This window comes from Pituophis catenifer, unplaced genomic scaffold (assembly GCF_029215685.1).
Source record: "Pituophis catenifer annectens isolate HBS135680 unplaced genomic scaffold, rPitCat1.0.hap2 SCAF_1, whole genome shotgun sequence".
Taxonomy (NCBI): Eukaryota; Metazoa; Chordata; class Lepidosauria; order Squamata; family Colubridae; genus Pituophis; species Pituophis catenifer.
In genome coordinates this window covers 332,004,644-332,028,481 of record NW_027256881.1, presented here as the reverse complement: position 1 = coordinate 332,028,481, position 23,838 = coordinate 332,004,644, and the positions used below count along the sequence as shown (strand labels likewise).

At 42.6% G+C, this 23,838-nt stretch overlaps 1 protein-coding gene across 1 annotated transcript in view; it reads left to right on the top strand.

The window, feature by feature from the left end:
* The first annotated feature begins 11,267 nt into the window (after nt 1-11,267).
* Nucleotides 11,268-23,838, top strand: part of PDE4C (phosphodiesterase 4C) — a 51,013-nt gene continuing 38,442 nt past the window's right edge. The window contains exon 1 of the mRNA XM_070931753.1: nt 11,268-11,413. Within this exon, the coding sequence (XP_070787854.1) occupies nt 11,268-11,413 (146 nt within the window). The remainder of the gene's footprint in view (nt 11,414-23,838) is intronic.

The following is a 23,838-nucleotide window of genomic DNA, read 5'->3' as shown; positions in this document are numbered from 1 at the left end:
AGGTCGTTAGTGAAACACAAACAAAATGACTTCTCTAATGTACCAATTTCCTATTAGTAAAGCAGAGTATTGGTTTGTAGACTGTTGTTTTTAATTGTTGACTTAAGCAAAGCTGTTTAATGGCTTTTCGTTGCTTGATTTCATGTCAGCTGCCCCAGGAAAGATTGGTTACTGCATCGTTGTATTTCGAAGTTTAGCCTTTCCAGTTGTTTGAAGAGAAGCTTCAAGCTCCCAATAGGGATACAGATAGATTCTTGTTTTAATCTTCTTAGGTCCCTTGTGTAACTTCTTGCAGTCCCCAGCATGAGCAGAAATGGGATAAATAATGGGGGGGCGGGGGGGCGGGGGGAATTCACCAAGTAGTCATAATCCGAAAAAAACCAGAACCCACCATTTCTTCGTGCAGAATTCTATAGCTTTGAGCCCAGAGACAGGTCTCTGCAGAGTAAAAATTACTTCCTGTGGTGCTTTCCACTCTCCGGAGTTGATGCTGAACGGGGTAGCTTTTCCATAGACAAAGTGCTGGGCCCTGCAGCGACCGTACAAATAGGGCCCTTGCTGTGTGCCAGGGAGGCCACCCCCTTCCCTCTCAACTGTAGAGTTGAGGAAAAAAATCTAATATTTCTAAACCCCTCTGGCCATTTTCATTTAATCAACTTAGCACTTATCACCTCTGAAGATGATGTTTTGTTCTTGTACGGATAAAAATAATAATCAAGATGAGTGGGTGGCAAGTCTGCAGAAGAGCCCTTTCCATTTTACAAGGACCTGAGTAATCCTGTAGCTGTTAAATCGACTCAGGTTTCATTATTATTGGACCCTTTTGGATTAATAAGAATCCACCCGCCTGCCATCACCCCACTTGGGCTTAATCAGCAGCTGTGGAAAAATGAGAGGGGACAATAGTTTGGAGAAAGTGAGAAAACAAGAATTGTTTAAGAATCGACTTTCTTAAAGCAGCTGTCCTTTTTTTCAAGCTGGCATCGGAGGTTAGTAAAGGATGGTTAAATGAATAGTAGAGAGATGTTGTGCTTGGCAAGTCTTTTTCTAAAAAATGAACAGCCATAGCGTTTGCATGAGACACAGCGCTTGTGCTTTGTTAACTCAAGGTTACAGTTAGAATGTTATGCAAACTCGGTTCTCGCTAGTTTCTTTGTTTTGGGCTAAGTGCAAAGATAATTAATTGTGGTTTATTAAATTAACTATTATCAAACAAACTTAGCACAAAGTGTGAAGCTAGGTATAATGTTTGTAAATATTGGAATGCAGAGGGTTTAGGTGGTTTTTTTTTTTTTAGTTTGCCTGTATGTTTGCTCATTTTTTTTTAATAAACTGGAATTTTGGGAGCATGAGAAAGGCTGATGAGGTTGGGAAACCCTAATTCTTTAGACAGTCTTATTCCTTTTTCCTTGTTGTCCAAGACTTTGCAAACCTTGGCACGGCAAGATTTAAATTAAAATTCATAACCTAGTAATTAGACTTTCGATATACAGGTAGTCCTCAAGGTACGACCAGAATTGAGGCCAAAATTTATCTTGCTTAGTGAAAGATTTGTTCAGTGAGTTTGCCCCATTTTACGACTTTTCCTGTCACCATTGTTAAATGAACCATTGCATTTCTTAAGTTAGTAACACAGGGATTAAGTGAATCTGGATTCCTCATTGACTTTGCTTGTCAGAAGGGCGCAAAAGATTACCCCAGGACACGGCAACCGTCGTAAATATGAACCACCTGCCAAGCATCTGAATTTTAATCATGTGACCATGGGGGGATGCTGCAATGCTTGTAAGTGTGAAAAATGGTCATAAGTCACTTTTTTCAGTGACGTTGTAACTTTGAACGGTCACTAAATGGACTGTTGTAAGTTGAGCACTATCTGTAATGAGTTACGAGTGATATGCAGGAAAAATTGGCTCATGAAGCCAATTTTGTGTGTCTCATAAAACTTAGATACTGTTTCTATACTTGTACTAACCATGACCGACCTAATTCAATACTACACTTTTTCTATGGCTGGCTAGCCTAGAACCAATGAATAGGCTCACAAAACTCCAGGAACTTCTGATATATATATATAAATGAATGAGCCATGTGATTCCTGCCTATCAAACAAAAGATGTATTTTGGTAAAATCTGTATTCAGATTTTTGTGTCTTTCTCCTACCTTGAGATATGCAATAGCCTGGACAGCTTTTCTTTACTCTTGTTCTGGTAACAAACAGATCTGACACAGTTTGTTTTCCTCTGACTGTATACGCAAACCCACATCTCTTGTATGTTCCGAGCCTGCAGAAGGTCAGACAGATGCTACCAGTTTATATTATTTATCCCCACAGCTTCCTTTGCTTTACAGAAGGAAGTCATGTGAATACCCAAGATTCCTTGGGGACTAAGCCAGGTATCTACCGGTAGCAGTGAGACTACTTTTCTTTTTTACTCCAGAATAAATAAGGCAGGCAGGTAGCTAATTCAATTATGCCAGAGTTGGTAGCTTATAGCTGTAGGCAGTTTTCTTCCTTGGGGTAATTTGATTTACAAAAGTATTGGCAAAGCAGAATTGATGCAGTGACCAGGATTCAGGGATATAGCCTATAAATAATTAGGGCTTTTGCATCCAGGTCAGGCAAAATTAAAATGACACCAAAAGGGAGCCTTATCTTCTGCATGACTCACTCCTAAAATCTCATGGCTCAATTCCACTTAGCCAGCTCATTACCTCCCCTGTGATCCATACTCTAGCTAACAGGTTAAAGCTGCTCTTGGTAGCCATTTGCCTAAGTAAACTTACATTCAGGAACTAAGTTTGCACAACAGTCCAAGTCTTAGCACGAGCTCCTTGCTTATGGCTAAGAACAATGTGCAAATATTGTAAGTCTATAAATATTGTGTGTCTATATTTTTCTTGACTGTACACCGCCTTGAGTCCTACGGGAGAAAGGCGGTATAGAAATATAATAAATAAATAAATAAATAAATAAATAAATAAATAAATAAATAAATAAATAAGTCTCTTTCTAAGAGAAAGAACATCTGTAGCTCAGGAGTGAACTGTGGAGTTCTTGGTGCTCTCTGAGTTTGGTTGTTTGGTTTTTTTTTTAAATATTTATTAAATTTCCAAAGATTAAAATACACAGTACAAAAAAAAAACATAATACACAAAAAAAGCAAGAAAAAAAACACACACACACAAAACCCCAAAAATATAAACAACCAAAAACAAACATATCAAAATGTTGATAGTAATAACAACTTTTCTGCATCGATATCTGTAACCTATTTAACCTCTTTACACAAATTCTGCTTCTAAATATCTCTGTCTTAAACTTACATCTTTATTTAAACTATCTTGATTTCTATTCACAGTTCGATCTCATAACAAAAACATCCCTTAAATTTTATGTTTACTCTCCAGCCAGGAATACCATTTATTCCATATTAAATAATACTCAGTTGTTTGCTTTTAAATGTTTCATTACCCAACTAGGCAGTAGTGAAATGCAAAAAATTTTTGCTACCAGTTCTGTGGGCGTGGCTTGGTGGGTGTGGCTTGGTGGGGTTCATATGATTAGGTGGGCGTGGCCTCTTTTAAAAAACTTTTTAAAGCATTTTGTACTACCTATTCGCCCGAACCGGTAGTAAAAAAATGCTTTAAAAAAGTAAAAAAAAAAGGTTCCGACGATTGCGTGGTACAGCTGTGATCGTCGGAACCTTTTTTTTTTTTTTAAGTTTTTAAAGCATTTTTTTACTACCGGTTCAGCTGAACTGGTAGTTTTTATCACCAGAGCGAACCGGTAGCATTTCACTCCTGCAACTAGGTAACATCATCAGTTTGAGTGCATCCATGAAAACCAAGTAGCAAGCACAAGAAAACCTAATCTCACAACACACGGACAGATTCAACCACAGTTTCAACTGGGAAATGATTAGACCAAGCCAAATCTAAAACTGCCAGGGAACTCCTGGAAAGGTTGGCATTCAGACAAAAAGGTCATCAATAGACATATAGAGATAAACCACGTTTATACATTCAAAAGGGACAATACAAATGTAGAATGGAAACAAAAATGCTAGAACATATCCCACTTTGCAGTCAAGCATTCAGATAAGCAGGATTAACACCACACAAACAATCAGGCAGAAGACAATATTCTGATCAAGGAACCACTAAGGAAGAAAGTCTACCCCCCCTCATCAAAACAGACAGGGCAAGCTAGTATATACTCTATAAATAGACAGCAAACACCCCACACACACACTCGCCTGGGCTAATGCAAATAACCAAACTTAGAGAGCCTCAAGAATTTTGTATATTGTAGTTTATCATTCATGTTTTACAGTTTATTGTGTGTGAATCCAACACTTTATGGAGCACTCAAGAAACTATGTTTAAGCAAACTATGGCAGGGTTGATTGAGCACAGCCAGAGGGACTTTTGAGGAGACCTAAAAAGGATGGTAGCATTAAAATGACTCTTTTGCTTCATTAAGTCCAATGTCCAAAGCTCTGACTGATCAATAGCACTCTCCAAGTAGAGTCTTCGAAGGATCATGTTCTCCTGTGAATCAGCTCAATTGCACAGCCTTAATGAATTCTGCCCTTTCTTTGAAGAGATAGTGAAGAGGCCAATTTCCTTCCGTTACCTGGAGGCTGGGCTCACTGAACTCTGTGGTGCCTACTTAGGAGTCTAACTATAAAGGTTTGTGCTAATCTGTTTTGCTTAACTTATTCAACAAAGGCCCAAGGCAAAGCATAAAGGTGAAATTATCATGCAAATGCTACCTTATATGCAAACATTTCATCATTTGCTTGCCAGCCCTTTTTCCAGGTCCAATCTCAGTGGCCTCCAGAGTGAGGATAGGAGAGTAGGAAACATTGCATGCCTCCTAGACAAGAATATGGTTCAATGCAACAAAAGAAATGGTGTAAATTGAGGTTTACTGTCCTCCTAGAAGAGAATGAGAAGGGGATGGGGAAAACCCTGCAGTTTTTCAGGGAAGGTGAAGTATTTTTGCATCAGATGAAAGAAGCACATGTGGAGCCTAAGAAGCTTCCCAAAAGATAGAGGCACAAGAGGGGACAGATAGATCTTACATGGCATCTTCATGCTAGATCTTCATTACATGACACAAAGGCTCAGGTGCCAAGGAGGACTCTTGCTTTTTGGAATTTCAAAATACACCAGCATTTTGTCAGTGATGAAGTTTCTGGACCCCTGAATGAAGAATGCTGCCATTAAGACTCAAGGAGTAAAGAGAGGCCACAGGTTCTGCAAAGGTGGAATTGCTTTTTTGTGCCCCAAAGAGGAGGAATGATGGTGATTGGACATCTCTATTGAGAGGGACTGAACCAATAGTCTTTCGGTTGGACATTCTATCAAGAGAAGTTTGACAGGAAGATTCCCAAGACTCTTAAACTCACTGACAAATAGCCCTTACTCCTGATCTCCATGGAGACAAATGGTGGTGTCTTCAAGATATTTCAAGGGATTACAAACTCCTGGACAGGAAGTGAAGGACCCAGGGAAAGAGGGAACTTTTCATTCCTTCTTGTTGAAGGCCCAGGCTCTGAAAAGGAGGAAAGAAGACTGTGTGAACTGGCTGTACAGAATCCAAACGGAGAATGGTTTGGATTCTTTGATAATGGATTACATTTCAGAGATTAAGGACTCTGGCCCTCATGAGAACTGAGAAACAGGAGTTCAGAAGATACCTTACCAATCTGATCCAGAGGGATTTAACTGAATCCTGAGTGGGAGGTGAGGGATCTCCCCCAAAATAGTACAATCCAAGAACAGGACCCAGAGGGACACGCAAAAACTCTTCCCATCAAGAACATTGTCCAATCCACTCCCTTTGAGACCCATCAACTCATAACCTTTCCAAATAAGGTTGCAGTTGCTACCAATTCTTCAGATTCAGTTCAATCATTCCCCAACTCCAAGTCTATAGTGACAAACAACAACAACAACAACAACAACAACAACAACAACAACAACAATTTGGGGAAACTGTCCTTTTAATTACATTCATTAATCAGAAAAGATATTACTTGTCTTTTTTATTTTCTTCTCAGTTCAATGAATGTTCTCATCACCCCATTTCTGTTCTGTTTCCCCCCCCTCTCCTTTTGCTGTTTCTGCTGGAGGTGTGAATGTTTTCTTTTTTGGTGTAAGACAAAATGATTAGTTTATGGATATGAAGAATTAATTCAATAAATGAAACATTTTATAGGAAATTCATTTTATTCAGTGATTGAAGACAGCTTTAAGTACAGGGAAAGAAAGAGGAACTGGACAGAGAGAAGAAAAGGAACAATAGCCGCATTTAGGTACTAGAGAACGGATTAAAGGCAAACAACCCTCTCAAACATGGGCCAGTCTTAATCTTCAGGCTTGTTATAATGATTTATGGTGTTCCAATATCTAAAGGACTGCTACAAACAAAGGAGAGAGGGTCAATTTATTCTCTAAAGTACCTGAAGGCAGAACAAGAAGTAATGAATGGAAACTAATCAAGGAGAGAATCAACCTAGAACTAAGGAGAAACTTCCTGGCAGAACAATTAATCAGTGGAATAACTTCCTTCAGAAGTTGTGGGTGCTCCAACATTGGAAGTTTTTAAGATGAAATTGACCAATCATATGTCTGAACTGCTTGAGCAGGGGTTGGATTAGAAGACCTCCAAGGTCCCTTCCAATTCTATTATTCTGTTCTGCACCTTCTGACCAATTCATTGTCCTCAGCATTGGGGATAAGTCCACCCACTCATTATTTGGCAGAGAGAACCCTGTCTTCTTATTCGATCATTTTTCCATCCTTCTTCATACGCTGTTAATGGTCTTAACTAATGAGGTCTCAACAGTTTATGAAAAAAATATTGTGTTTGACTCACTTGAAATTGGAATTTAAACCATTCATTTATAAACTCAGCTGCAAGGGGATTTCCATCCGGAATTCAATCTCTTAACTCTCTCTAACAAATGTTTTACCATCTCAGCTTATATTGAACAAATTTATCCTCGGGAATGAGAAAATCAGAAAGCCAAGCAGTTTAACTGTTTCCAAATTTCTGAAGTAAGTTTTAAAATACGAACATAAGGAAATGGATAGTAATTTCTTAACGCTGCGGATGAACCCTATCACCCTAAATGAAAAAGGAGTCCAATGTTAATATAGTTGCTGTGTGTTGAATATTCTTTGACTCCTAATGATGTAAATACTATTTTAATTGAAAACCATCCAACATTTAAAATTGGGGTCATGTTCCAACTTGCACCTGACTATGGTGAAAGGATGTTCCGGCCATTCCTTTTTTCTGCTGTTTCCCTTTCATGTTGCCTTCATCTCATCCCCATTCTGTGCGGCAGGTTTTAAATCATTATTATGTTAGCCGTACTTGTGTTAAAGCAGTGTTTTTCTCCTTATTCTGAGGCCCTCCAAGCTCAGCCTCAAGATCTGTAAGGTTGGTTAGGCTTTGTTAGACACCGACTTGGACAGAAGCCGGGGAAGAGATGCAAGAACAGCCTCAGCAAATAGGGATAGCCAACATCCTGCCAACTAAGTATTTTGCTAAGAGAAGGGAAGAAAACACCTCAGCTCAACAGAGGAGGGAGGGGGAAATCAAGTTCGCAGTGCAATAAAAAAAAAAAAACTCCTTGTTTAGAATTTTGCTATGGTAAACTGCCTCCACCTAATGGAAATAGTGGTGCATTGCAATAAATAAAGTCCAGATTTCTCTTAGAAATACAAACACATTCATGATGGCATTTCCTTTCACAGGTATAAAATGTCTTGATTAAATGCAACTCTCCTAATTCTGCCTTAATTAAGATTTATTTCTGGCATCTCCAGTTAAATGACGGTTAGGGAGGAGAGGGTACAAAAAGGTTCTGTAAGAAGGGCAGCTGTCTGTCAAAGTCTGCCATTTGTCAGAAATGGTGTAGGGTCTCCTTCTGGGGGTGGGGGTGGGGTTGGACTAGATGACCTACAATATCCCTTCCAACTCTGTTAATCTGTTAAATTAGGGAGTTAGAGAAATAGTTTGGCCTGTGTTTCTATTAATGTCATCCTCATTTAGTATCTCTGTTTTTCCTCCCCCACCTTTATATACACATTAAAGGCAAATCTCCATATAGAGGATACAGCCTCTGATATTTTTAATGAAAACTTAAGAATACAAATTCCTGAGGACTAGCACCCCTCAAACTGGCAAAAAAAAAAACCCAACAACAACCTAAGCATGCAAATTTCAAAAGCAGCAGTGTTTGTGAATTAGAGCTGTCCACCAAATCTACAAGAGATTCTTCCATCTACTCGATACCTTTAAACTGTCAGAAAAAAGCATCTTTTTAGGTACAGGAGAATATACAGATCGCTTTGCTTCAGGAAGTAAGGGAAGATTTCACAGGCAAAGCAAATGTTCTGCAAAGGTTCTTTGTTAAATGTGAAATGTTTTCAGCTTAGGGTCCTTTATTTTTTTAAAAAATGAAAACACTAATCAAGCATCAAGACCAGGATCAGAAAAAGTTTCCAGTCTTCCTCCCAAATGTGAGGCTTTGTAACACCAGAGTCATTTGTTTTTCCTTCTGCTTTATAACCTTATATAGTCACTTGGCAGGAGGTGGGATACACACATCTAACCCAACTTCTTTGGAGGAAATCTGACATTCCTTTTTTGCCCACTGCATATCTGTATTTGGTTGCCCCCCAATTTTCAGAGCTCCCCAAATATCAGGTAAAGGCAGTGGTTCAGCAACGCTGCAGAGGGTGCAAGGGAAGCCAAGAATTACCTAGCAAGAATCCAGGAGCAAGTGGGAATTTACTGTCAAGGAATCCCATTTGTTTTTCTCCCACCTTCCTGAGCCTGGATCTCTGCCAGCTGCCTCTGATGAAGGGCAATACATGATCAAGCCAGTCGAGAAGGAATTATGTTTATGGGACTCTGGCTTTCGACCCTCTTTTGATTCAGATCCTTACCAAATCCCTTCCTCATTTATTGCTTCACATTCCTGGAACTCCTTTGCAAAATGTCAAGCCAAAAGGCCTTGTCAAAAGGGCTTCCAACTTCACACTCAATGACGTGTGTCAGTATGTAGGATTCCAGCCAAAGAGCTTTTCCTTAAGAATTCCTGGGATTTGAAGACCCAAAGGACACAGTCTAATGCTTTATAAAATAGCTCAATATTCTCATCAGCTTTTAAGAGCCCATTGGTCAGATATGCCCTGTGCAATCTCCCCACAGGACCCACTGAGGCATGAATGAAGCCCCTCCCCCAAGCCCTACCTTCTGAGAGATTTAACAGTGCGACCATGGTTAACCCATCATAGGGTTCTGCCTGTTTCTCTTTCACAAGCAGACTCATGTCTTTCTTTTAATTTGTAACCAGAACAATCTAGCCATGATGGGGTAGACCTACCAGGTCATGGTTTTTTCTGTGCATATAGAAATGAAGACTGGTTTGAAGAAAAAGTCTGGTCTGCTTTTGGGGGCAGAAGTGCCTTCAAGTTATCCAAGACTGCCTGGACAAATCCCTGCAGGTTTTTTGACCACATTTTTTTTTTCAGAAATGGCTTTCAGAATCAAGAAGTGTCCGTTTCAGCCGTTCTTCCTAGGACTGAGAGAGGGTGAGTGCCCAAGGTCATCCAGCTGAATTTATTCCTAAGGCAGGATGAAAACTCACAGCCTCCTGGTGTTTCCCCGGTGCCTTTAACCACTACACCAAACTGGCTCTCGTTCTTCCATTCTTGCTCTTTGCGGAAAAGTCCTGCCAGGGAAGGATTCCATCTAGATGATGATACCACCTGGCCCCACGGGTGATGTCCCAGGAGGCCTCCCATCCTTCCAACTGAAAACGAATCCGCAGCTGTTCTCGTCTACTTTTAGTTCAGTGGCGCATCACATGTTTTGTAGGCAGTCCATCCCAGCGTCGGTCTCTGAACTGAAAGGATCGCTCTCTGACCAAGAGTCCAGCAAGCTGTTTGCCTGTCAGAAGAGTTCGTTCTGGAAAAGATGGGAAGCGCCATATGCTAATAGCCTAGATCAAGTTACATGCGCGCCCTCCCACCCACGCACCCTCCTGCCACACGAACTGTGCCGAAGTTAGAGAGTTACAAGAGATTTCCCCAGGGGCTCTCGGCTGTCCCATCTTTATCACTGTTAGCTCATTTTTTGCATCGCCGCCGCAGTTCTTGTATCAGCCGGCTATTTGCAAGCAGCCCGGAGCAACAGCAAAAGGTCAGAGCAAATGTTTACATTTGCCAGACGGGTTTGGAAGACCGAGGCCCGGGAGGGCGAGTTGGCAGAGGTGATCAGCTGTCAGTGAAATCGGACTCACCGGAGGCCAGAGGGCGGGCTAGCAGAGGTGATCAACTATCAGTGTAATTGGACTCACCGCATCAGTAGCATTGCCAGGACTGCTAGGCGGTTTTGAACATAAGTGATTTAGGTTTTCAGGTCTACTGTGCCCTGCCGGAATTTTGCGAGGGTTTAGTGTGGCCATTTCCAATGGCTTGTGCTGCTCTGGGAGGCAGCTCTATAAATGCAAAGTCTTTTTTGCATTTGAGCTTCTGGGAAGGGCTCTGCTGTCTTGTTAGGGCTGACCACCATTGGCAGATCCAAGCTGTCTACCCAAGGATGGCCTAAGTGTTTAAGGGAGGGAGCTAGAGGGAGCTGCAGGTGAGTTATGGGACAAGCCTCTTGCCCCTTGTCCCTGGCTTACCCTTGCTGGAGACAGTGACGAGAGAAACTTGGCCCTGCTGTCAGCTGGATCCATGCCAAGCCATTTGTTTAGCTTCCCGGCTGGGGGTGAGGCGACAGCAGAAAGTTCCCTAGAGCAGGGCGGATAAGATGGTGCCTGTGCGTGTCTTGCTTTGGGCTTGAATAATGGCTGGGGTACCTTCAAGGAGCCACAAAAATCAGAGGATGGTGAAGTTCCTTTGGGGCCGGAATATCTAACGTGGAGGCTGTCACGTCTCTGGACACAGAGCACCAATACATCAGGACAACAGAGCCGGAGGAACCAGAGAGAGAGCTGGCTTCTTGCAAATAGGATGGGTCCCAGCCGTGCTCCCTTCTGTGGCAGTGACGGTGTCCTTTTGGGGGCCCATTTGCGCACGGCATTGGGCATTTCCAGCTCCAGAGTCTAATTTAGCCTTTCGGCCATCAGCTACCCTCCTTGGCTTCGTGCGGAGCCTTGGGGGCGGTAGCTGTGGTGGTGGCAATTGCCTGAGTTCTCTGCCTCTGAGGAACAGCAGCCGGGATGTAAGTGGGATGCTCTCCTCCTGCTCCAAGCTACCCAACTCCCCAGGACTTTCCCCAGCCTCCAAGACCGACAGCTCACCTGTTCTCTCCAAGAAAATGAGTGTGATCCCCAATCTTCGTCTCCAGAGGAGGTTCACTGTGGCCCATCCGCTTTGGTAAGAGGATTGGGAGAGGGGGGAGGGAGGACTTCTCTGGGGCCGTTGCATGCGCTCCTAGTTCAGAGGTTCATAATGATGAGCTTGAAGAAGGACAAACTAACCCAATATCTAACCCAATATCCTTTTTCTAGCAGCAGATCGTTAAATCTCTCTAGGAGCAATCCTCCCCTTTGTTTTCCAGTACTCACAGATTCTCCACAAAGAATTTCCACTTAGCAGTTAAACCTGTTCTTCATGGATATGTTTCACTCTCTTTTAAAGTAATCTCAAATATCCTGTCTGGGGAGGGGGGCGGGAGTTGCAAGTTGGCTCTCCACTGGATGAGAACAGGTATCCTGTTGTCTTGAAAGGGGAGGGGGGGTAGAAAGTGTCCTTCCGTTTAAAATTCCATTTACCATTTTCTGGACAAGTAAATGGTAAAGTAACTTGTTCATGCTTAAAATTTGTTAGACGACGCCTCTGCCGGTCCATAGGAGCAAATCAGTTGTAGGATGAATAGGTATCTTTGATCAGATCGTCTTTTATGATCTTTTATGATTAAATGGAACCTCCCACTGCAAAGTCACTCTATCTGGTAACATACAGTGGGAAAGAGCAGCTGTCTTCTTCCCTGCTTCTTCTGAGCTTCCTGCAGGCGTTTTGTCTTTTAAGGCTTTTGGAACTTGGAGGATGGGGGAGATTGCCCTCCAAACAAAACAATAAATCAGCATTTAAGTAAGGAAATAAATCTGTTAAGTCTCTAATTGGGTAAAAAGGGATGTTTCAGATGTATTACAGTACTTTCTAGAATTTTTATGATTCTTGGCAACATAGGTTTGTGTCCCCCCCCTCCTTCTGCACTCTGTTTTAACTTTGACCATGGTGTGGGGGAGAGAGATTGTCTCCCAAAGGGGAGAAAGATAACCTCAGTCCATTGTGAGATTCCTCCATCTCGCACAAACCACACACTCACAGCTTATTCTCGCCAAGTCCCTTCCAGCCGCATCAACAGCTATTTATAGGAGAGTTCCAGATTCCGAAAGTATCTTCCCCAATGGGGTCAGGAACAATTAAAGCAAACAAAGTGGGGTGGAATTCAAAACAAGAGTCGGGGAGGGATGGTTTGCCAAATGCTTTCCCTCCTCTGGTGAGTTGAGTGGGATGGAGGTTAAATTGAGCTGCTCTGTTGCGCTCATGGGGTGGGGGGTGGGGGGGTGTCCTCCGTTCACATACATACCTCCACACATCTGCTGCTGTTGTTCTGGGTCCTCGGTTTTTGGCTTTCCCAAAGCATCACGTGATATTTTGCACATTCCTGAAACACAATTTTAGAACCAGAGTTATTGGAAGGTGCCATTTAGACCCGAAGGTCCAATTCCCTTTATGGTGATTGGGTGCAGATCAAAGCATCCCCATTCACCCAACTTGAAGAGCTTTAGTGAATTGGGGGAGGGGGTCGGTCGGGGGCTGCATAGGCTGCTGCTTCCACACTTCAGCTCTTTCCTTTCTGTGTTAGGAATGTTTTTCTTAATATTCAGCAACTATTACGGGTAGTCCTCATCTTATAGCTATTCATTTAGTGACCATTCGAAGTTACAATGGCACTGAAAAAAGTGACTTACGACTCACACTTATGACCGTTACAGCCAGTGGTGGGTTTCAAATTTTTTTTTACTACCAGTTCTGTGGGTGTGGCTTGGTGGGTGTGGTATGGCTTGGTGGGCGTGACGGGAAGGATACTGTAAAATCTCCATTCTCAACCCACTCCAGGAGAAAGATACTCAAAATACCCATTTCCTCCTGATCAGCTGGGACTCGGGAGGCAGAGAATAGATAGGGGCGGGGCCAGTCAGAGGTGGCCCCACCCCTATCTATTTTGAATACTTTGAAGAACCCGCCCTGCCCCGGTTCTTTGAATTTCCACTACCGGTTCTACAGAATTGGTCAGAACCTGCTGAAACCTACCTCTGGTTGCAGCATCCCTGTGGCCACACGATCAAAATCCAGGCACTTGGCAACTGTTGTGTGTTTGTGACGGTTGCAGCGTCCCAGAGTCATCGGGTTGCTATTTGTGACCTTCCCTGCCAGGTTCTAACAAGCAGAGTCAATGTGGGAAGCCGGATTTGCTTAACAGTGAAGTGAATGTGATTCACTTAACAACTGTAGTCATTCCCTTAACAACTATAGCAAAAAAAAAAAATGATCATAAAATTGGGCACAACTCACTTAAAACTGACTTGCTTAGCAACCAAAATTCTGGTCCTAAATTGCCGTCGTAAGTTGAGGACTACCTGCATTCCACATCATTCTTTTGTGGGGAAGGTAGAGTTTTCTTGGCCTTTTTCTGCAGGTATTTTCAATGTGTCGTTATGGAGGCTGAATGTTCCCAGTTGTTCAGTCTCTGCTTGCAGCGCTTAAGGTGGGACTGGATCCGTGAAGCATTTAGTGGAGCTGTTACTTCTCTTGATTTGAATGTGATTCTTTAAGCGGGAATGGCAGTGACAGAAGCGGAAGGAAAGGACACGCTAACGTTTTCCTGGTAGACTATGCTGGATTTGTCAAAGCCAGAGATATCTTGGGTTCATCCAAGCTTGCTGAACTCCAGGCAGGGCCTAAAGAAATGGCTTTGTTCACAGAGAAGCTTTAATCGGTTCCATTAAAGAACTGACCCTGCATGTTCCCAATACAGTTAACTTAGTTAGGATGGCTTTGCCTTGTTTACTTTTCTTTTGAAGGCTTGCAGGCTGTACAAGCCTAGCAGCTGACTTGGTTATTTTAGGGTTTGCGTGAACCTAGGGGAAAAAATTGGCTAAGGGTATAGGGTGTATATAGGCCTTGCAGTTTAGCTTGATAACCTGCTTTACACCCAGCGGTGGGTTGCAGATTATGTTACTATCAGTTCGCCCCACGTGTGCACACTTGCTTCATGCGTGCTCCTGCCTTCCACGCATGCGCCCGGCCCTTGGCGCATGCGCTTTGCTTGTGCATACGCCTTCCGTGCCTGCACCTGGCCTCAAAAATGTGCCTAAAGAGGATGGCATAACGCCTGGGCAGGTGGGCAGGCCCACCCGCGATTTCCGCTACCAGTTCGGGCGAACCGGTCCAAACTATACCATCTCTCTTTACACCACAGGGAACAGCAACTGGATTCCCCTAACATGCCAAGTCACAGACCACCAAGAAAAAAAAAGTTGTGTGTCAGATGACAAGGTGACCTTGCTCGCTCTTACTGGAATGTCCCCTCCACCAGTGACTTCAAAAACAGCCATCTTGCCTTTGTTCAATTTGTGCCTTTCTTGGCTTGTGAAGTAATGTTTGGTTTGCTTGAGTTTGAGTTTGGCTTCAGGTCCCTGCCTGAATTGCTGAAAACTCTGGAGTTTTCCTACCAATTTTCAGAAAATGAATTTTCTGAAAATGAAATGAACAGAATTTTCATTCTGTTTGAATGGAAACTGCATGACTAGAGGAAGTCTACCTCCACGGATAAGCACTGGGCGGGGCTGATTCTTTCCATCCCTGTTTATGATTTCCTGCCATTCGTGAGCTGCCCCGCTGTTTGCAAGTGAAATTTGCAAATATTGCAAATATTAGATGAGGGAATAGAAAGGGAATTCATCCAATTTGCAGACGACACTAAGCTGGCTGGAACAGCCAACACCCTAGATCAGGGGTGTCAAACTTGCGGCGTCACATTGTAGTCACATGATGTATCGCACCTTTTTTCCCCCTCTTCGCTAAACCGGGCATGGGCATGGCCAGCGTGTGACGCATCCGGCCCACTGGTCACGAGTTTGACACCTCTGCCTTAGATGATAGGCTCAAGATCCAGATGGATCTCAGCAGACATGAACACTGGGCCCTATTTAATAAAATGAAATTCAACTTAGACAAAAATAAAGTCTCACACTTAGGCAAGAAAAGCAAAATTATACGTACAGATTAGATGAAACCTGGCTTAACAGCAGTAACTGTGAGAGGGATATTGGAGTTTTAGTGAACAACCAGCTAAATATGAGCTAAAAGTGTGTGGCAGCAGCCAAAAAAGCCAATGCAATCCTAAATTGCATTAACAGAGGGACTGAATCAAGATCATATGACATGCTAGTACCACTCTACAAAGCCTTAGGAAGACCACACCTAGAGCAAGGATGAAATCCAGCAGGTTCTGACAGGTTCTGGAGAACCGGTAGCGGAAATTTTGAATAGTTCGGAAAACCAGCAAATACCATCTCTGGCTGGTTTGGGAATGGAGATTTTGCAGTATCCTTCCCCTGCCATGCCCACCAAACCACTCCCATTAAGCCACCCTACACCCACCAAGCCACGCCCATAGAACTGGTAGTAGTAAAAAAAAATGAATTTCATCACTGACCTAGAGTACTGCATCCAGTTTTGGTCACCACACTATAAAAAGATGTTGAGATTCTAGAAAGAGTGCAGAGAAGAGCAGCAAAGATTATTAGTGGCCTGGAGGCTAAAGCATACAAAGAACGGTTATAGGAACTGGGTATGGCTAGTCTAGTGAAGAGAAGGACCAGGGGAGACATGATAGCAGTGTTCCAATATTTGAGGGGCTGCCACAGAGAAGAGGGGGTCAAGCTATTTTCCAAAGCATCTGAAGGCCAGACAAGGAATAATGGATGGAAACTGACCAAGGAGAGATTCAACGTAGAAATAAGGAGAAATTTTCTGACAGCGAGAGCAATCAATCAGTGGAATAGAAGTTGCCTTCAGAAGTTGTGGGAGCTTCATCACTGGAGGCTTTCAAGAAGAGACTGGACAGCCACTTGTCAGAAATAGTGTAGGGTCTCCAGCTTAAGCATTGGGTTGGACTAGATGACCTACAAGATCCCTTCCAACTCTGTTATTCTAAGATTGTAATGCATTAGACCAACTGTGGAGTTAGTAAATGGACCTTCCAAAACTCCTGTGTTAGCGAAATGAAACCTCCCTGTACTGAAAAAGTCTACCTCTGCCTGCCTTCATTCAGCAGACTTTATTTATCAGGCAGCAAAGGGCTATTTGTTTTAATTTTGCTTTTTTTCACAATAGAAAGAAGCATATTTATGGGATTTTTCCGTCTCAGGTGCTCAAATGGCCTTAAGTTTTAAGTGCTTTAAAATGGAGAAACAGAAATTGTTGCTCTGTCTTAAACAGCATAAGGTATTTCTCACAAGTTATGTGCAATAATAATTATTAAGAAATAATAAGTGATTACAGGTAGTCCTCGATTTAAAACCATTCAAAGCTACACTGAAAAAAGTGATTTCTGACCGTTTTTCACACTTATGACCATTGCAGCATCCCCTTGGTCACATGATCAAAATCTGGATGCTTAGCAACTGGTTCATATTTATGATGGTTGCAGTGTCCCGGGGTTCTGTCATCACCTTTTCTGATCTTCTGATAAGCAAAGTCAATTGGGAAAACCAGATTCACCTAACAAACTTAACACTGAACTGATTCACTTAACAACGGTGGCAAGAAAAATTGTAAAATGGGGCAAAATTCACCTTAACAATGATCTCGCTCAGCAGCTTAAATTTTGGGCTCCATTGTGGTCATAAGTTGAGGACTACCTGTATTCTCTGCCCCCTGCTTGTGAGCTTCTCAGGAGGCTTCTGGTTGTGCACAGTATGAGACAGGATACTGCCAAGGTTAGCAACAAGATCCTGGACTAGATTTGATTCTACCACCCTACTCTGATTAAGAGCAGCCAAGTTAAAAGCACACCACCAGCGATGCCACATTTCTGAGATCCAGAAAGTCTTTGTTGGATCCCTCTCTTTCTTTCTCTCTCTCTCTCTCTCTCTCTTTTCTATGCTTTCTTTTTCCATTGAGCTGAGTCTCAACAAGACTGCAGAGTTCTGCAAAAATCCAAAGCTGTTATACACCTAAACATGAGCAGAGTGCCTTTTCCTTGAGGCCAACTGATCCCCCTGTGCTGTTGGGAGAGCGAAGGAGGAGCAGGGAGGAGCAAAGATTTTTCTGTTCGGGGCACTCAAGGCCCAACGTAGCTGCCGTCATCTGGACTCATTCATTCAGGAACTGGGTCTGACATTTCAGCGTGGCGAGAGCGACACAGGAAGCTCCCATCGCTTGGTTAGTCACCAGGATGAATTGTTCATCCAGAAGATTTTGATCCACAATGAAGCCTTTGTCCATGTTGTGCCACTGGGAGAAATGAACCAGAAACAAAACAACAACCAGTTTTAAATGGAGTGGTTATTTTTATTTCTTCTTCCTTTTGTTTTTTGTTTTTGCATTACATTCATTCAAAAAAAAACAACCACACCACACCGTCTTTTGGAAACTAGCTTCTGTCAGAGTAGATAGAAAGAAGGACCTCTACACCACTCCCTATTTGGGGGTGGGGGAGTGACAGTCTGAAGCATATCCTGGCATTTCCAGAGCATTCCCCCAGACCCCAACCCCGTCCTGCCCAAAGGCCCTTCAGGATCTAGTTTGAGGCTTGTACTCCAGAAACAATTGACTGATTATCTCACCCTGCTGGGCTTCAGCACTGACGCGAGCTGGAGCAAGCTGTTGAAAGGGTACCCATTGTTCCATACTCAAATGCATTTCATAGGAATGGGAGGCTTTCGGTGGTTATGGGGGGTTGATATGGGGACCTGGATATACTGTACAGAATCCCTTGAGGTTTAGGCACATGTGTGGCTTGCAAAGAGGATGTGGTCACATCCTCCAGAGACCCTTCTACATTGGGAATGTCCCTGGTAAGATTAGTCCAAATGATACCTTCTCCTTTTAAGGGTCTTTCACCCCACCCATCCTCCTCCCCTCCGCAGTCCAGTTCTGGCTTTTAAGCAAACTGCATCTGGGTAGTCAAAGCTGCAATGGAATGAAAATGGTCTAGGAAGTATATGGCAAAGGGAGAAACTGCTCAGAGTTTGCTGAACTATTAAATTCAGATCCACCTTGCTAGCAGTGAGAAAAATGGAGGATCTCTAGGCGAGTCACCATTTGGGAGATGGACACAGCACCTTCCCTCTCATGTACTGGCCAGTGTGTTTGGGGCTATCTAAATAGTAGACTTCAGTGTGGTTAGTTGCTTTTAGCTCTTCTTCTGAACCCAAATGGAGAAAAGTTCATAAGTTATCCAATTCTCACTTAATGAGGAGGTTTGGGTGGGCTAATCTTTCTGGAGAGGAAAAGTGAGTAGCCCCAGGGGGAGAGAGGCTGGCAATTATGTTTTTTTGCAATTCTACTACTTTTAGCCACTTGTGTTGCACAGTCATCAGAAAACAGCAGATAAAAGATGTTAAAAAGCAAAGGAGTATTGGGAGAGGACAGCCAATTTTCTTTGATGTTTTAAGGATAGATACAGGGTAGCTGCAGAATCCAGGAGAAAAGAGGGGGGGTGAAAAGATAAGATGGGTAAGAAAAGGGTGACCCATCCAATACCACATCTAAGGATCTTAAGTACTTCAGTCCTGTATATTTGCATGGTTTATGGTTAAGGAAAACTACCTTCTAACATAATTCAAGCCCCAAGATTAAAAAGAGAATGAAAAATTCAGAAACAAAGCAGAACTATAACTGATGGCAGTTATAGTCCAATATTTTTGAAAGGTGCTACTTTGGAGAAAGATGCTGCTAGTAGCTAGAGAAATTAGGAAATGCAGTCCAACCCATCTGGAGGACTGTTAAAGAGGAATACTGAGTTCCTGAACTAAATTTGTAATCAATAGAACTTTTTTGAAATAACAAAAATAGGAAGTAGTTTGATTTCTTGTTGCTAAAGATGTCAGCTAGCAGGGTTTTCCCCCCAATTTTACACATGAAAAAACTGTGTGTGTATGCGTGTGTGCCAGTGCCCATGATGCCAATATAGAAATAGATCAGTGTTTCTTAACCTTTGCAACTTTAATATGTGTAGATTTCAACTCCCAGAATTTTGGCTGGGGAATTCTGGGAGTTGAAGTCCACACATCTTAAAGTTGCCAAGTTTGAGAAACACTGTGCTCTATACAGTATTCAGAGCAGTGTGTCTTTGAATACCAGTTGCTGAGGAAAACTACCTGGGAAAGTTGTTCCCTCTATGACCAGCTAATGCACTTCCTGAAGCTGTTTGGTTCATCCTCAGGATAAATAGAGCACTGGGTTAAACAGTCCTCAGCCTGATCCAACAAATTCTTGTGTTCCTAGAAAAGATTCAGATCAACTGATAACTACAAGTAGTGTCTTCAAAGTGATTTGGAAATGATTGATAAGACTAGAACTTCCCTATTCAGCAGCCACCTACCTCTGCGTATCCAGATTCTGGACAACAAGCAAGGAGGTTGTTTACTTTAGCCTTGCTTGAGTAGGTCCAATCAGGGAAGAGAAGGTGGGTAAATTATATTACCGGTAATTCTGATCCAGCACAGCTTTTATGTTTTGTTGTTGGAAAGTTATGAAGTAAGCAAAGATGCCTCAGAAACTCTCTCTGGACTTTAACCTCATGGCATCTTAATGACCTCCTTCCCTACTTAATGGTCTAAGGTTATTCAGCACACATGAAATACTTTCTGGAGTTTTCCGGAACTCATTGTATGTACGCTCCTCGTGATCCTTCCAAGAACCCTATAAAACAGACAGGCTGGGTTTTTTATTGCAAAGGTGAGGCTGAGGAATTAGCTGCTGGCCCGACTTGTGCTCACCTGATTTGAGTTCCTGGCAGGAGTGAGCTGCAGACAAGAGGTGAGGTGTAAACATCTTGATTGGCAGCTCAGTCCATGGGCTGCATTGCCATGCTAAGCTCTGTCCCATCCTGTGAGCCATTAGGCGGTTTGAGTTTCAAGAGAACGAATTCATTCCAGGGCTGGATGGGATGACCTCCAAATGTCCTCAGTGAGAAGTTTCCTCAGATTCATGATGTCTATAACACCTGTGGTTCTTGGCATGCCTCCGCTCTACACTGCCGCCTTTTTCCTACTCCCTGGTGGGGCACACACTTTTTTCTCACGGCATCATGGAAACAGGACAAGAGCCAAAATGGATAAGTAATCCTGTCCAGTCGAGACAGTTACATTGGACAGAATCAAAGACTTAAAACTGTTTTTTGGGGGGGGGCAGGGCAGGATTGAAGGAGAAGCTAAAATATGTGTAAAAATTAGGGAGGAAATATGTGCCTCTTACACAAAAAATAGGGGGAAAGAAGCATTTCTCTCTCAGCAATGCTAGCGCTGTGAGTTGTTTAGCTAAAGCCTTCGCCAAATGACGTAGAGAATTCATTGCCACAAAACACAGTGATAATGTCAGAGCTTCAGCCAAGATCTGGTAATAATTAACAGAATAACAGCTGGAAGGGACTTTGGAGGTCTTCTAGTCCAACCCCCTGCTCATGCAGGACACCCCATAGCATTTCAAGCAAATGGTTGAGCAATTCTTCTGAAAAAACCTCCAGTGATGGAGCACCTACAACTTCTGAAGGCAAGCTGTTCCACTGATCAATTGTTCTGACTGTTAGGAAATTTCTCCTTAGTTCTAGGTTGGATCTCTCCTTGATTAGTTTCCATCCACTCCTTCTTGTTCTGCCTTCGGGTGCTTTGGAGAATAGGTTGACCCCATCTTATGTGTGGCAGCCCCTTGTAAACAAATCTTTGTTTGCAAACTCTAATCTGCACTTGGAAACTAGTTCCAAAGAATCTGGGACAAGGCTGGGACTGATAGGTTATTCTTATTTCACATACAAGAAGTGCTAGCAATGAAGAAGAGCAACTACTGCAGAACAAAGTCACCAGGCCCTCTGGTTTAAATCTTGAATTTCATTCACCCAAGCTTATGTAATGTAAAGAGCTCTTCCTGCTCGTTTCTCAACCTTGGATCCAGATGACATCTCCACCATGTTTTAGTAATGGGCCTGTCTGGATTTGTTCTCTTTGCTTGTGCTCCTGCCAGCTTAAGCCATTGTCAAGTCAAAGAATCAGATTCGTGGAGCTGGAAGGGATCACAAAGAGTATTTAATCCAATCCTCAGGGCCATTTGATTCAATTCCAGTTGAAACCAATCTTGGAGATTTCCTCCTACATATGAATGTACAAAACTATACCTGCCAGAAACAACAGTATATAAAAAAGGGCCAAGACAAAGACATTTTTTACTAACCACTGATTATTAAAATTACCTATAAAATAAGGTGCCCCATTTATCCACCCATTTTCTCCCTCTTGTCAGACAGAACAGACAAAAAACAACATGTGGAGTTACTTCTGAGTAGTTTATTGTTATTCCCCTTCAGGCAGAACTTTGCCAGACTAAAACTATGATCTGCATAACAATACCCTGTGGAACTGCTAGGGAGGGTCATCTTTTCCCTCTTCCTGCCAACCAGACATGAAAGCTCCACTGCCACTTTGCCTTCTGGGAAGCAGCCCCTCCTTCCTGAGACTCTATCCCTTAGCTAGAAAGAGTGCAGAGAAGAGCAACAAAGATGATTAGGGGACTGGAGGCTAAAACATATGAAGAACGGCTGCAGGAACTGGGTATGTCTAGTTTGATGAAGAGAAGGACTAGGGGAGACACGATAGCAGTGTTCCAATATCTCAGGGGTTGCCACAAAGAAGAGGGAGTCAAACTATTCTCCAAAGCACCTGAGGGCAGGACAAGAAGCAATGGGTGGAAACTAATCAAGGAGAGAAGCAACTTAGAACTAAGGAGAAATTTCCTGACAGTGAGAACAATTAATCAGTGGAACAACTTGCCTCCAGAAGTTGCGAATGCTCTTAACACTGGAAGTTTTAAAGAAGAGATTGGATAACCATTTGTCTGAAGTGGTGTAGGGTTTCCTGCCTAAGCAGGGGGTTGGACTAGAAGACCTCCAAGGTCCCTTCCAATTCTGCTATTCTAAACTCCAGACTACACTCCACTACAATCTGCCAAACCACTTCAATATATCAAATCTTTCAGAATAACAGCATTTGAATGGACCTTGGATATCTTCTAGGCCAACCCCTGCTCAAGCAGAAAATACTATAATATTTCAGAGAAATGGTTCTCTAATCTCTTCTTAAAAACCTCCAGTGTTAGAGCACTCAGAACTTCTGGTGGCAAGTCCCAAAGGCACATTTTCCAGAGGCAACTGGACTTTCTGGTTTTTCATTGAAGACGTTTCGCTTCTCATCCCAGAAGCTTCTGAAGAAGCTTCTGGGATGAGAAGCGAAACGTCTTCAAAGAAAAACCAGAAAGTCCAGTTGCCTCTGGAAAATGTGCCTTTGGGGTAACAGTGACCTGGATGACTGAGAATCTCCAAAGACATTCTGGTGGCAAGCCATTCCACTGATTAATTGTTGTTCTAGTTGTTTAACTGTCAGGAAATTTCTTCTTAGCTCTCAGTTGATTCTCTCCTTGATTAGTTTCCATCCGATGCTTCTTCTTTTTCACAAACAAGCTACGGTACTCTTGCTCACAAAAGTATCTAAGTATAAACCCATATACTTCCCTCTCTCTTCTAGAAGAGATAGCATAAGAAGCAGGAGATGAGTGGAGAAGAATAACAAGAAAGAAAAGCAAGAGAACTCCCAAGTTTATACCCTGAAGTCACCATGAATGAGTTGGGTGTCCATACAAATTTTCTTAATAAAACAAAATGCATTTCAACCTTACAAAATGAGTTGAATTCATCAAGCAAACGAAGCTCTTATCTCCCCCACCCACTCAGGCTAATCCTTTAAGGTGGTCTATCGTTTCAGCATGCTTATGTTGAATATACCATCATTTGCACCATATTATTGTTTTCAACCACTTGCTTAGTTCTTAGTAAGGAATGTAAGAGGACCTCCTCAATTCTGGTAATTACTTGGGAGAAAAATTAGAAGGTAAAGTTTCCCTGGAGTTTCTTGACAACAAGACCGCTGCCTTTTTCTGAGATGTTTTTTCTAAAGTTCCAGTCTAGTTTATACTGTGGGATTTCTTGCTTCCTCCAAAATACCACCCGTCCATCTTACTTTGTTTTTTGACGATTAGCCAAGATCAACCTAGTGTTGGCACTTTCTGTGATATTTTTATTTTATTCTTTGATTCCATCTTTATTATTTTTATAAACAACTCAAGGCAGCATACATACCTAATATTCCTTCTTCCTCCTATTTTTCCCATTACAATAATCCTGTCAGGTGGTTTGGACTGAGAGAATGAGTGGTCCAAAGTCGTCTAGCTGGCTTTTATGGCTAAGGCAGGAATAGAACTCGCAGTCTTCTGCTTTCTAGCCTGGTGTCTTAACCACTGACTAGACCAAATGTCAGAGGGAGATGCATAAAATGACTTTCTGCCCAACTTTTATTTCTGGAAACTGTTTTCAGAATTGTCCAGAAAGTGGTCAGAATCCTCACCCTGCCTGTATTCTGGACCTCTATATCTTTCAATTGGCGTTGCTAGCAGCATTGGATTGATTGTGACAGGAGGCTGGAAGGCAGTGGTGAAATGCTCCGAAGTCTGCTACT